The sequence below is a fragment of the Cavia porcellus genome, unplaced genomic scaffold (assembly GCF_034190915.1).
Source record: "Cavia porcellus strain 051 isolate PalLab524CR breed Dunkin Hartley unplaced genomic scaffold, mCavPor4.1 scaffold_14, whole genome shotgun sequence".
Lineage (NCBI taxonomy): Eukaryota > Metazoa > Chordata > Mammalia > Rodentia > Caviidae > Cavia > Cavia porcellus.
The window spans coordinates 16,711,983-16,724,797 of NW_026947497.1; the positions used below are offsets into that span (position 1 = coordinate 16,711,983).

At 41.0% G+C, this 12,815-nt stretch overlaps 1 protein-coding gene across 3 annotated transcripts in view; it reads right to left on the reverse strand.

The window, feature by feature from the left end:
• Positions 1-12,815, reverse strand: part of Sec24d (SEC24 homolog D, COPII coat complex component) — a 94,462-nt gene that overhangs the window by 15,348 nt on the left and 66,299 nt on the right. For all 3 annotated transcript variants that reach the window (XM_063260709.1, XM_063260710.1, XM_063260708.1), the window contains 4 exons: positions 11,839-12,030; positions 10,806-10,899; positions 2,899-3,015; positions 2,120-2,290 (listed from right to left, as the gene is read on the reverse strand). In XM_063260709.1, coding sequence (XP_063116779.1) covers positions 2,120-2,290; positions 2,899-3,015; positions 10,806-10,899; positions 11,839-12,030 — 574 coding nt within the window. The remainder of the gene's footprint in view (positions 1-2,119; positions 2,291-2,898; positions 3,016-10,805; positions 10,900-11,838; positions 12,031-12,815) is intronic.

Sequence of the window (12,815 nt, forward strand, 5' to 3'; positions counted from 1 at the left end):
TTACTGATTTTATTTTATTTTTAGAACTGAGTTTTGCTAAATTGACCATTCTGGGCTTGAATTCAGATCCTCCTGCTTTAGCCTCTCCGGGTGCTAGGATACAGGTGTGAGTTGCCACATCTAGCTTGGGAGGCTCTTAGAGAAATTCTCACTACTATATTTGACAAGTAGGAGAGAGGCAGACAACATACATCCCTTCCTATTCCCCTGACACAAAGGGGAGGAAGGAAAAATCAAATGGAAACCACAAGCAGTCTTTGTAATAAACTTCAGTTGTTTACATCCAACTGGATGTCTGCAAAGCTTTTGACCATCATTTTCCATTTCTTCCTTGTAATATTATTGACAAGACACTTAAAATCTTTGCTTCTGAAGCAGAGAAAGAAATGCTAGAGTAGGACTCAGTTTTACAATAATGAGTAGAAGATGCGTCGATGAACAGCAGCATAGCCACATCTAACACTCTTAATACTCTTGGACTATAAAATATTTTAGGGGGTTTGCTTCTGTTCGATCACAGCAGGATTCCCTTTTATAACACTAAGGAGTCAATAATAATCACTGGTGTTGAGGTACAAGGCATTTATTGCATGGAAAGGACACAGGGTTACCTTGTAATTCAAAGACTTGAAAAGTTCGTTTCCCTGGCCAGGAAAGGAGCTAACACTGTCATCACGGAAGACTTTTCTGTACCTCAATCTCCAGGATTTGGGCAGGAAGATCTCACTTTCTAGCATGCCTAAAAATACATACGTATATCAGGAAGCCTTCAAATGGCTCTTAAGAAGCCAGGCATGGTGGCTCATGCCTGTAATCTCAGCATTCAGGAGGCTGAGGCAGGAGGACTGTTGCAAGTTTCAGGTCAGCCTAGGTTACAAAGTGAGCTTAAGCCAGTTTAAACTGCACAGTGAAGCCGTGTCAAAAAGCCAAAAAAAAAAAAAAAAGGTTCTTAAAATTTTATTATAAAAATTAACTCATAATTAATAGGTTTCAATATGACATTTCCTTCTATGCCTATGTTGCACTTTAAATTTCTTCCACCCTTACTACCTTTTCTTGCCCTCCCTTTTAAAACATTTTGTTCACTTTTTGTTGCTGTTGTTACTGTGCAGCAGTCTTGCTATTTAACTCAGGTAGACCCTGAAGTAGCTATTCAGTAATCCAAACCGGCTTCAAATTTGTGGTTCTCCTACTTCTGTCTCCAAAGTGCTGGGATTACAGGCTTGCACCACCCACCTGGGCAATCATTTCTTGTTTTTGACAATGGCAGAGTTTGAACCCAGCACTGTGCCTGCTGGATAAGCTCTCCACCATTGCACTGTACCCTCAGCCCAACTTTAAATGTTTTGAATGTATTTCATTTGATATCTTTAGTCTTACTTTTTAAGTACTTTATAATGTAGACAAGTATAATTTTATCCATGACAAATAAAAATAGATGATGATTAACCAGCAGTCATTTGTGTTGGGTGAGTGCCCCTAATGACTCCTGTTCCACAGGGAGATGAAACATAAGAGGCCCACCGGCCCTCCTCCTCCCCTTCCTCCTCCTGGGGAGCCGAGTGACTGATCTGATTAGTGAGTCTGAAAGGGACCGGGTGGGACTGCCTGCCTGCACACACCGTCTGCCCCTCCAGACAGTAAGCTTTCAGTTACTGTCTGCAGAAGAATCATGAGACCGCCCACACTGTGCCAGGCTGGAGGCCCCCATCATGTTCAGGGAGGACTCCGAGGAAGCCACTTCCTGCGAGCTGGAGCTGATGCAGTACTCACATTCTGATCCTCTCTTGAACCCCTGCTTCCATTGAAATGTAGAACAGAGGGGTGTAATGAATTGTTCACCCCAAATTCCAACAATCTGAAATGTGCGGCTACCTTTTCAAACATTGTTTTAAGCATACTTTACGTAGTATGGCAGCTTAGACTGATATTTACTTCCCCTGGCTGAAAGAGACGTAGCCATGAGCTCCCCTAAACTACTGCACAGTGTAAGGTTCCCAGCACTCTTGAAGCTGCATCTGCCAGGTGCCCACAACGGGTACATCTTTCTTAACCCACGATCTAAGCATCAAGATTAAAACTGGGTGAAATGGAGAAGCAAAGGACTGCTAACGTCTACCTGGAAATGGTTGTATTTGTAAAGAGTTCCTCCAGTGAGCTGAGGAACAAGACCCAGTGAAGCCACATCCACATACTGACTGGGGAAGAGGAAGACGGTCACCGAGCAGCCGTGGGCCACGCAGTCCTTGGCCAGTGAGTCGTAGATGTTTGTTTGGGGCTGAAAAAGTATCTGAAGGAAAAGGTACAAGAAAGAAAGACGAAAAATGACAAAGTATTTTCAGTTTAAAACTGAAGTTTTAGACTGAGTTCTCATTGAAATGTTAAAATGGAAACTCTACACATATTTTCCAATTAAGTGAATTGGGCTAAAGAAATACTCCTAGGCCTTCAATTTTATCTGATCCTTCGTGACCAGGCTGGCGCTGACAGTGCTACTCAGGCTTACAGAACCAGAGGAGGCACTTGGGTGCTTCCGCCCTACAGAAGCCCCCCCCCCCCCCACTCTCCAGGGTCTGGGCAGAGGCACTTTGGGAGTCACTCCGAGCCTCAGGCCTACATGATGGACGGTGTCCCCTCTGCACTCTCTTCTTTCTGCACCCCCTTCTGTCTTCTCTAACATCCTCATCACTGGGTACCGCTCATACAGATTATGTATTAAAAAATATGGGGCTCTTATTTTAATTTAGGTATTTCCAGTGTCAGTTTTTTCTAGGAAAATAAAATTCCTCCAACTGCTTATAATCCAAAATATTCCTGTAACACGCAATGTACACATTAGATGTAATTTCTCCCCCTCTTTCTTAAACAAAGGACACAGAACCTTGAAAGAGTAATCACCTTCTCTTTGTCTGTATTAACCAGTTTTTTGTCATCCCTGTTTTTGAGCTTTCCTGGTGCTTCGGCAGTTGGCAAGGAGGAATGGAAGATGTACAGCTTCCCAGGACATTCTGCCGCCTGAAATAAGAAAAAACAAAATCACAGAAAATGCTTGGCTGGGAAGGTCTTAAGGAAACAGGAAATATAGTAAAATATGTAAGTTCTCTATGAGCCAAGCACTAACTTAATCTTCAGAAAAACCTTCATGTTCTTGAGCAGATGCTATTTTTCTCTGTTACAGGTTCGTAAAGAAACTAAAGTTTAGTAAGTGTAACCCTAAGGTTATGCAATTTTTAAATGAAAGCATTAATACTTAAATATGGGTTTGTAAAACACGGTGCTTTAAAAAGTCATTAAAAGAGGTGGTAGAGGGAAAACCCGTTCTAGTTTAGCAGTTTAGTCCAGTGCAGCAAACTATGGCACTGTGTGGGGCACTGCGGGGCCCTCTGTATCACTGACAGCACTGAAAGGCTCGCCCCCACTGGGTGCTTCACAACCAGGCCAATTCCATACTGCAGACCAGGTGACAGAATCCACAGGACCATAATGCAACAGAAGTGTTTATTTCAAGCCTTTAGTGAATCTGGGTCGAAACTAAATCAGTTTATTTCCAAGCACAAGCAGAAAACTGTGGCGGTGTCTCGACTATGGTGGACACAGGAACCAGCCCAGGCATGGCGACAAAAGGGAAAATGTATGATCAAGAATGTGTATCTTTTGTCTCAGAGACGCAGTGGAAAGGAGATTCAGCCTCACGAGTCACCTCAGCATTAAAGAAACTCAAAATCATAGGAATGCAATTCAGTAGCAACCTACCAAGCAGAATACAGCGAAGTGAAATACAACTCCACATTTAGCACACTGGACATACTTAAGCTCCTATCTATGATCTTTCATTTTCACTTCCTCCTCTTCTAGCTCCATCCAGCCCCATCTGTGGTTCGGCTGTCTCTGACTCAGTGCGTACTGCTGCCAGTGCAGAGCCCCGAACCAATCTCTGTATTTCACTCAGGTATGCACTTTTCTCTTCCAGAATCCTCAGGGCTTTGTAGGCCAGGATGAAGTCCACGGTCGCTATCTGGGCAGGAGCAGGCAGGTAAAACAGCTGCTTCAAGCAGCTTGGAGCCAGGCCCTCTGTAAGTGTCTCCCTAGCATTCTAAGGAGGCAAAGCTCGCCCATTTGCTTCAGTCACGTAGCCAGCAATGATACTGCACAGCCCTCTGAAGTGTAGTCTGAAATGATCTTTCCAGTCCAACAACTAACCTTCTCTCACCCTTGCTACCTTTCACACTGCAAGTTCAGCTGCACACATTCCTTGCTTTCCCAGAACACGCTGCTTCTTCAGTCTGGAACATTCTCTAATGCTTTTCTACCCAGGATCGTAGTGTGCAAAGACTGGGCAGAGTGGCACTCACGGCTCTGCTGAATCAGCTGTACGAGGTGCTTTTAGTTAGCGGGTACTTATTAATAAGGTACTCAGATTTGTGGCTAGTTTCTTTGGAAAATGAACAGAGAGAATTCAAGGCTCTCCCTGTTGTGATACGTCTCTCTTCAGTGACATGCTGATGTATTTTGTGGCATGGATCACAGGAATGAGGTCACAGTGGACATGTCTGTCCGGTATTTCATGTGGTCAGTAGTGAGGAAGAATTTGTGATCTGGGATCCTAATGCTGGATGTCTCCGACTGAAAGTTACACACAGAAATAGCATCAATAAGAAAGAAGAGCGCGGGCATGGAGGACATACCTGCAACTGCAGGCACGCAAGAGGCTGAGGCAGGAAGCCTGAAAGGCCAAGGTCAGCCGGGCACCTTAGTGAGAACCTGTCTCAGAATTTAAAAATGTGGAAAAGGGCTGCGGATGTAGCTCTGTGATAAAGTCACTGCCTCGGAAGCACCAGGCCCGGCATTCCATCCTCGTGCCTACTGAAAACAATGAGGCAGAGGAGGAAAGGGAAAATGAGAAATCACAGGCAGGACCTTCAGCAGCTCAAACGTTTCAATTCTGTGACTATAATTTTAAAATTTCTATCACTTTTATTACTATAAAAGCATTTTTATTTAAATATAATATATAATATATATATAAAATATATAAATATATAAAAATATTTAAATAGCAGAGAAGTTATAAAGATAAAAACAGCTCAGCTTTTCTTGCTTGACTGGGTTGCAGTTCTCCTAAGGAATTCTCTATCAATAATTTCTCTATGGATCCAGACATTCTCTTACCACGGAAGTACTATAATTTTACATTACAGTTTTTAAGAACACAGATCCTAGTTTCTACCGATCAGGATTAGAATCCTACCTAGCACTTTATCATTGGAGGAACTCCAGAAAATACTACTTGATGCTTCAATTACTGAATATATGATATAGGAGAAATAGTAACTACATAAAGTATCGTAGGGAGAACCTGATTCAGTAAATGCTATTAATCACGACTGAACATACAGGATCGTCTTGTTAAAATGGACCACAGAGTAAAACTGACAGAAAAACTCTAGAACCATTAAAAATAAAGTTCAATACTGCAAAAAACAAAACAAAAAGCAAACCCAAAGTAGTCATACTTATTTTTTCTACTTACATAATTACTGCTAATTTTAGATTCATAATTTCATTAATCACATACATAATATTTTACAAGTAGCAAATTTAAAATAGATGAGGCTCCATGGTATTATAGTTTATGTCTTTCCACAATTTATGCTTTGACCTATGTCCAACTGTGCCCACAGGAGCTAGTCTTATGAATGAGATGAATGATGTATAAAATCAATCTTACGGTGGAAAACGGGTTGAGAAAGACTGGCCTTGAGAATACACAGGTGGACACTCGGCCCCCGAGGCCATTCGTCTGCAGGAGGTGCCCCTGACACCCTAGGCACGGCCCCCACGCGCTCCGTGTCACACTCTGCTTTGAGCACCAGACTCTTCCGGAATTGATGACACTGTTTCAGACCCTCACAAGCTGCCGTCCCCACCTGTGAGCCGAGACCCCAGAAGAGGGAAGACCTCGGCTCTGAGTCCCAGCAGGTCTGCTCTTCTCACTCCACGGGCTCCACACGTGTCTATGGGGGGACTGCGGGAAGTTTTCCCTTTGAAATTGCATCTAGGTACAGATTATGGACAATTTACAGATAATTTCTCCCCAGGTAGTGATGTAATTTAAAGGTCATTAAAGGTCAACTGACTCCAATTATTTTTATATACCTAATTCTTATTCTCGTTTTTGTCTACTTTTATTGTGGAAGTCATAGCTAATATGGAAAATTATTCTTTGACCAAACTCAAGGATAGTATCAGTGGTTTACATATAGTTTGAGTCACAAGGGTCAGATTCTGAAATAACTACAGACTTTGAAAGATTACAAGATGCTGTGGCCCGGGTGTGTCCTTGGGCTGGGTCCAAGGCCTTGTGAGAAAGTGTGCAGAAAGCATTCTAGAAGGTGCCTATTTATCTCTGTGACAAGTCAGCATGTGGTTTTTGCTACTTTATGTCCACCCTCTTTGCTTTAAGAAGCTTACTGCTGCTGACTCTGTAAGATTTTACTTGGTGTCTATCTGACTGTAAGAAAGGCTGTAACTCCACCAGGGCAGTCTAGCTCTGAAAGCCTTCACTGCTCAGTGAGAGCTTTCACTGTGTTGCTTCCTCAGTTTCTGCTGCCTGTCCCCCGGGGATGTGACTCCCATCTCCGGTCCCATGAGAACATCCTGCGCCATCGGATGAAGCAGCCATGGCCTCACATTTCCCAAAGTTATCCTCTGCCTTTCCCCTACCCTCACCCCTTTCAAGACAGGGTCTCATATAGCCCCAGCTGACCTCGGACTCACTATGTAGTTCAGAGGGCCCTCAAACTTGTAGCAATCCTCCTGCCACAGCCTCCGAAGTGCTGGGACACAGCAGTGTGCCACCACAGCTGACTCCCATCCCCCTTTTTAAATGCAAGCGAGAAACACTTTGTCTTGTTTTACAGAGTTACCTCTTCTCTGCCACACTACATGGGGTTTCTGAACAAGATGGTAGTCCCTAAACTGCCTTACAAACATTACAGCCTTTGATACATTCTTATCGGTTAAAATGACAAGTGACAGAAGAACAGGCCTTTTTAATATTGTGATACCACCCTGCAGATTCTGAAACATCTTAGCTTATTGCCTAATAATGACTTCAGACAAGAATTGTGCATTCCTATATAAGTGACACAATTTAAGTATGATTTTCAGCTACACAGAGATTGAAGATACATGAAATAATATGACTCTGCCAGAGCTGGGTAAAAACACACACACACACACACACACACACACACACACACACACGCATGTACAAGTTCCCATGAGGCAAAAAGCATGAACTGTAGACAAGCGCCAATCGTCCTACAGCAGTTTCTGCTCTTAAGCACTGAACTAAAATCACTTGTTATGGATTAAGAACTGGTGGTCAACTTAACGCCAGCAAGATTACATCAGCATGGCACTGAGTGAAGATGCTCCACCTGAGGAAAGTTGTCAGCATAAATAGAGATGTGGAGAAGGAGAAGGAGGGCGTTGAGGAACTGATGCATTAATGTGTTGTTGCGTTGAGGCAGTGTGGGTTCTCCTATGAGTTGCTGTCTGAGCTGTTGGTTCTCCTGGAGAAGCTCTGGTCCTCACATTGAGCATTGCTTCCTGGCTCCAGAGGGGAAGACGTGTGCCACTTGGTCTCCAGGATGATGGCTTCCTGCATGTATACGACCATGCTTGTAGTTGGAGGAGTCAGGCCCTCCATGTCGCTGAGGATGGCTGTGGTGCTTTTCAGGACAGCCCTGGTCTTTGCTGTGAGTGTGACTTCTCGGCTCCAGTGCAGAACCCTCATCCCACTAGCACAGTTCCTTCACTCTGCTGGCATGAACTTTCTGACTTCCATCGCTGACTTTTGGGCCTTCCCAGCACAGATCCATAACAGAGACTGGCGTGAGTCCTTCTTGTGGGCTCTGGACCTCCAGTTGGACTCCTGGGAGGCATTGTCCTAAACTCTGGGTTTTTATCTGGACTCATGTGGGATACTGCTGTGGGATTTAGGCCTTGATTAAATATTCTACGTCTTTGGCGTTGCAGATAGATTTCCTGCATTTTCTTGTGTTAACTCCTGGTGACCATTATCAAAATAATATTATAAACTCCATGTCCTGATTCTAATTGTTCTCTGCACAACCCCTAACTACAACATCACTCATAATTTTCCTGATATGACACAGGAAAATTTTATTATTCAAAATAGCGACTTACAAAGGGATTTAGAGGAAACATGATTATACCCCCATATACAATAGAAAAACAAAACAAAAAGTAGAGGTCACTAAGAAGGACAGGGAAGAAAGATCCTTAAAAATTTACCTTAAATATTTTTCTTGGTAGCTATGGTCAAAAGAAGCATTATGAGATAGAATGACTTAGTGAGTGAGCAAGAAATAGGCTAGTGAATCTTTCTACTCATTACAAAGGTGAGGAACACTGGAGTAACCTCATAGAACATTCTGTAAAAGCAAGGAAACTTTCCTCATAAAGTTATTTATTTTAACCATAAGTTGAAAACTGAAGGCAAGAAGTTAAATCATGGCAGTCAAAGCATTCCTAGAGCAAAAGTAGTGCATGGAGTAGCCCTTCTCCCACAGACAGGAACTCTCAGAGATTACGCAACAAACGATTCTTCCCAGACATTGACAAGCATTAGAATAATCAGGGCATTAAGGATCATAACTTCTGGGTGGGGGATATAGTTCAGTGGCACAAACACCTGCCTGGCAAGTGCGGGGTCGTGAGTTCGATCCCCAGTACAAAAACATCAAATCAAATCAAATCAAGTCAAATCAGCACCTCTGGAAGTTGACCAGCCATCTGTATTTTGACAAAGCGCTTCTACTTCACCTATGCGATTCTATGACTCATAAGTTGAGATGAGACAACATTGAGCCTCGGTATGAAGACTGGTATTGGGAGAACAACATATTCTGCTAGTACTGACATGACAATAACTGCCACTGACATGGTGTCCAAAGCATCATTTTAGGATCTTCCACTCTGTAGGAAGAACACTACTGACCAGCTTGGTATTTATGATGTTTTCGGCATTGCTACATTTAGACAATAGTTTCTTCTCATATTCAAACTTCAAGGTAAAATATATATTAGGATAACAATAAAACTATTAATGTAGTAAAAGTAGAATGTAGAAGAAATAAAATGCTGCACTGACTGCAATGGACTTGCTCTGGGGAACTGACTGCGCTGGGAGCGCGGACGCCATCGCCACTGGACAGCTTGAGACCAAGGAGAACTCCGCGGTTATGAAGAACACTGTATTTTCAGGACTTCTCATAATTCAGATCAAATTTCTGATATAGGGAATGTATGTACACACATGTGACTGACATTTTTCTTTTGAAGCTTCCAAGCAGTCTCTAGACCCCGTCTGGACTGCTCCTGTGGAAATCATTATTACAAGACACTACTTAGATTCCCTTTCAAACATGAAGTGAGGGGTTGAGCTGGGATTCTGCTCCGCAGGCCACCAAAGGCCAAGACCATGTCCTCCTGTTCATTTTTCCCTCTTAAGTGATAGGACAGCGTGTACATGTCCAGCCATCTTTCCTCTCAGGAGCACACAAAAACAGTATGATTCCTAGGCCTGATGTAGAGTACAAAGAGTTGTGGAGTCACATGGGACTAAGGTATGCAGAAATTTACACATGGATTTTTAGATACTGTAATGGTAAAGAACAACATTCACAGCAACAAACAAACACATTGAAATTGAAATAGAAGACTTGTTTTTAACAATGTGGGATAAAAGAGAAATTTCCAAAGCTTTCTGCATCACCCAAATTTTTTACTACTGGATTCTTCTGGGCGAGCTCTAACGTCTTCAAGTCACTTTTATATGTAAAAGTTATAAGTAATTTAATGTTAAATCAACATGCATGCTGAGACTTTTGTGACATCCAAAACTGCATGATTCATAAGTGACTATTTATAGATAAAAACAAAACAAAAACTAAGCAAGAATCAATATATTCTAGAACCAAACTACAAAATCCGATATAAATTTTACATAGGAAGGTGTCCATAAGCTCAGTTCTGTACTATTGATGTTGCTGTCTGTTATCACTTTTACTGGTATTACAATTTGTCATTTTATTTTAAAAGTTAATTTGAACTTAATTTCAATAATAAAATTTAAAAACTAATTGTAAGAATTAGCTGTCCGAAAAGAGAGTTGCCTCTCTGGTGAGACTGCCTTAGGGTAAGTATTACTTTGCCATCTTCAGCTTACTGTTTTTATCACTCTGAAGATGGCTGGAGGGAGCCATGCGGGCTCAGCTTCCCAGATGGACACAGGGACAGCCAAGCCCCACTCACTCTGGCGACCACGCAGGCCCTCGGCAGCATTCCCGGCTCTGTTACTGGCTGGCTGAGGCCTTGCCCTTGCGTGTTTAAAAACCCCAAGGAAGAGGAGGGTGATGTGGGAATTTTTTCCTCTTATCTTGTTGAACTAATTTTAAAATGGATCATAAGAAGTTCACATAAAAGCCAAAGGGAGGAATTAAACTGGAAATCCTGACAAAATCAGTTGCTCAGAAGCAAATGGTGCTGGAAAGTAAACCCGGGGAGCAATCCCCGGTCCGGGCCATTTTCTCCTGAGAATCCTGGAGAAGTTTAGAGTGTTTTCAAGCACCCCAGACTCAAGTGGAGACGATATTCTTTTATAAATAAATTCTGCCTGCCTGCCTCTGTCCCTCTCTGCCTTCCTTTTTCTCTTCTTTTTCTAGCTCTCTCTTTTTAAAATTTATTACCAGCACATACAAGTGGCTTCTTCTCACCTTTAATGCTTCCATGCCAGCCTGAATGATAGGAACAAAGACAGTTTCATTTTCATTAGAGTCTGCAAACATCTCTGGAATCTGGTCCAATAAACTGTAAGAAATGAATGAGTGAAAGTGAAAGTTTTAAATCCTTAGTATATTTGTCATAAACTTCAAAAAATAAATCACTGAAATTTCAAACTTAAACACATGTGGTACTTATTTCGTGACCAGCACCTGTGGGTATTACTTTACAAGCACGTCTTAGTATAGTTTGGCACTAAAGTCTAGAATTTAGATTTAACATTTACTAAATTATACTTGGTAGGCATTTTTATGTTCACTATCACTGATCTCTTTTAGACCATAAAGTTCTTTTTTTTTTTTTTTTGCTTTTCCAATCTATTTTATTTTAAAGAGGAAAAAACCACAAAATTTCAAAACATAATAATTAGGGAGTAAATAATGGTATATACATTGTGTATTGTTATCTTCAAGTCAGTTACTTAGAGTATAAGATATCTGCATTTGATTGCTCAAATAATACTAGCGCAAACCTTTCTTTTCCATGTACTTAGAGAAATTGGTAGTATAACTATCTTATCTATCACCTATACAAACACATATATGTATATTGTTTCTTTCAGCTTCTCACACTGAGACAATACAATGTTTACACATGCATGTCTGATTTACTTATGAGTATGGTAGACTATAAATTCTCAACACAGTAGCTGTATCTCATATACAGCAGCTGTATCTTTATTAAGATCATCATTGAATATGTTCATTCACATGCAGGAAATAACTCCCATGAGTCACCTTTCCTGCAAAGAAAAAGAATTAATAGGACTGGAAGTACAAAAAAGTTCTCCTTCTTAGATACTAGTCTAGATTAAAAAAAGACACAGCTCATATAAATGATAAGAGTTTTACAATCCATGTCTTAAAATCCAGTTGCTAATGACAAACTGTGTAACTGAATCAAGACACAATGCAATTAAAAACAGACAACTAATCTGTATTTAATTGTAAAGCACATCATATTTACTTGTGAATCACAGACTGGGATTCTTGATAGTTGACAAGGAACCCATCCAGCAATGGAACGAAGACCTCCGCAACATCAGTCACCACCATCATCTGGGGCTGGGCCAGATTACTCTTCACATTGAAGAAATGGAGAACTTTGTTGTATGTGATAAAACCAACTCGGATTGCAGATGTCTCTTCTTGCTCCTCCCTATGCGAAAGAAATATGTTTGGGATCTGTTTATAAATTTAGAACAAGAGGACAGCTTCTCTCTGAAATTCATTATGTGTGCCTGCTGTAAAATACATGAAAAGCAGGTTTCTGTTACCAGAGTTAAACAGTTCTCAGTAGGGGATGAGAAGTTATTACAAAAATAAGCAAGCTGATAAAGAAAAAAAAAGATTCTAAAAAATTCTAGGTAAAATCAAATAGATATTATAATGAACATTTGCTTGTACGTTTTAAATATATTTATTTTCAATTTTCAGCAAGTTACAAGATTTTTGTTTTATTTCCATAAACAAGATACATTCTCTATATAAACAAAGTACCCTTAGAAGTTATCAGAAAGTCAGGAGAACAAACAGAGTATCTGAAGCAAGAAAACAGAAGAGAAAGCACATGCATATTATTGCTAGGATGGTTTTTTAAAAATTTTAAATCAAAATAGGATCCCCTACTTATATATCTTGAAAATCTTGATGGGATAATCAAATAAAAAGAAAGAAGGAAGGGGGAGGAGGAAGAGAAGCAGAAGATGAAGATGCAGATAAAGATGAAGGAGAAGAAGAAAGGTTGAGAAGTAGGAGGATGAGAAAAAAGCTAGATTTTGAGGACTATATGCCATATTCTACATGAAGTAAACTACATTTATAAATTGACAATATAATTCCTATTCGGTGACCATGTGTGATCATCACGACACAGCAACAGAAGTTCTAACACTGTGACACAGAGTGGATTTTTTATTTTAGGAAATCTAAAAGAAAGCCTTA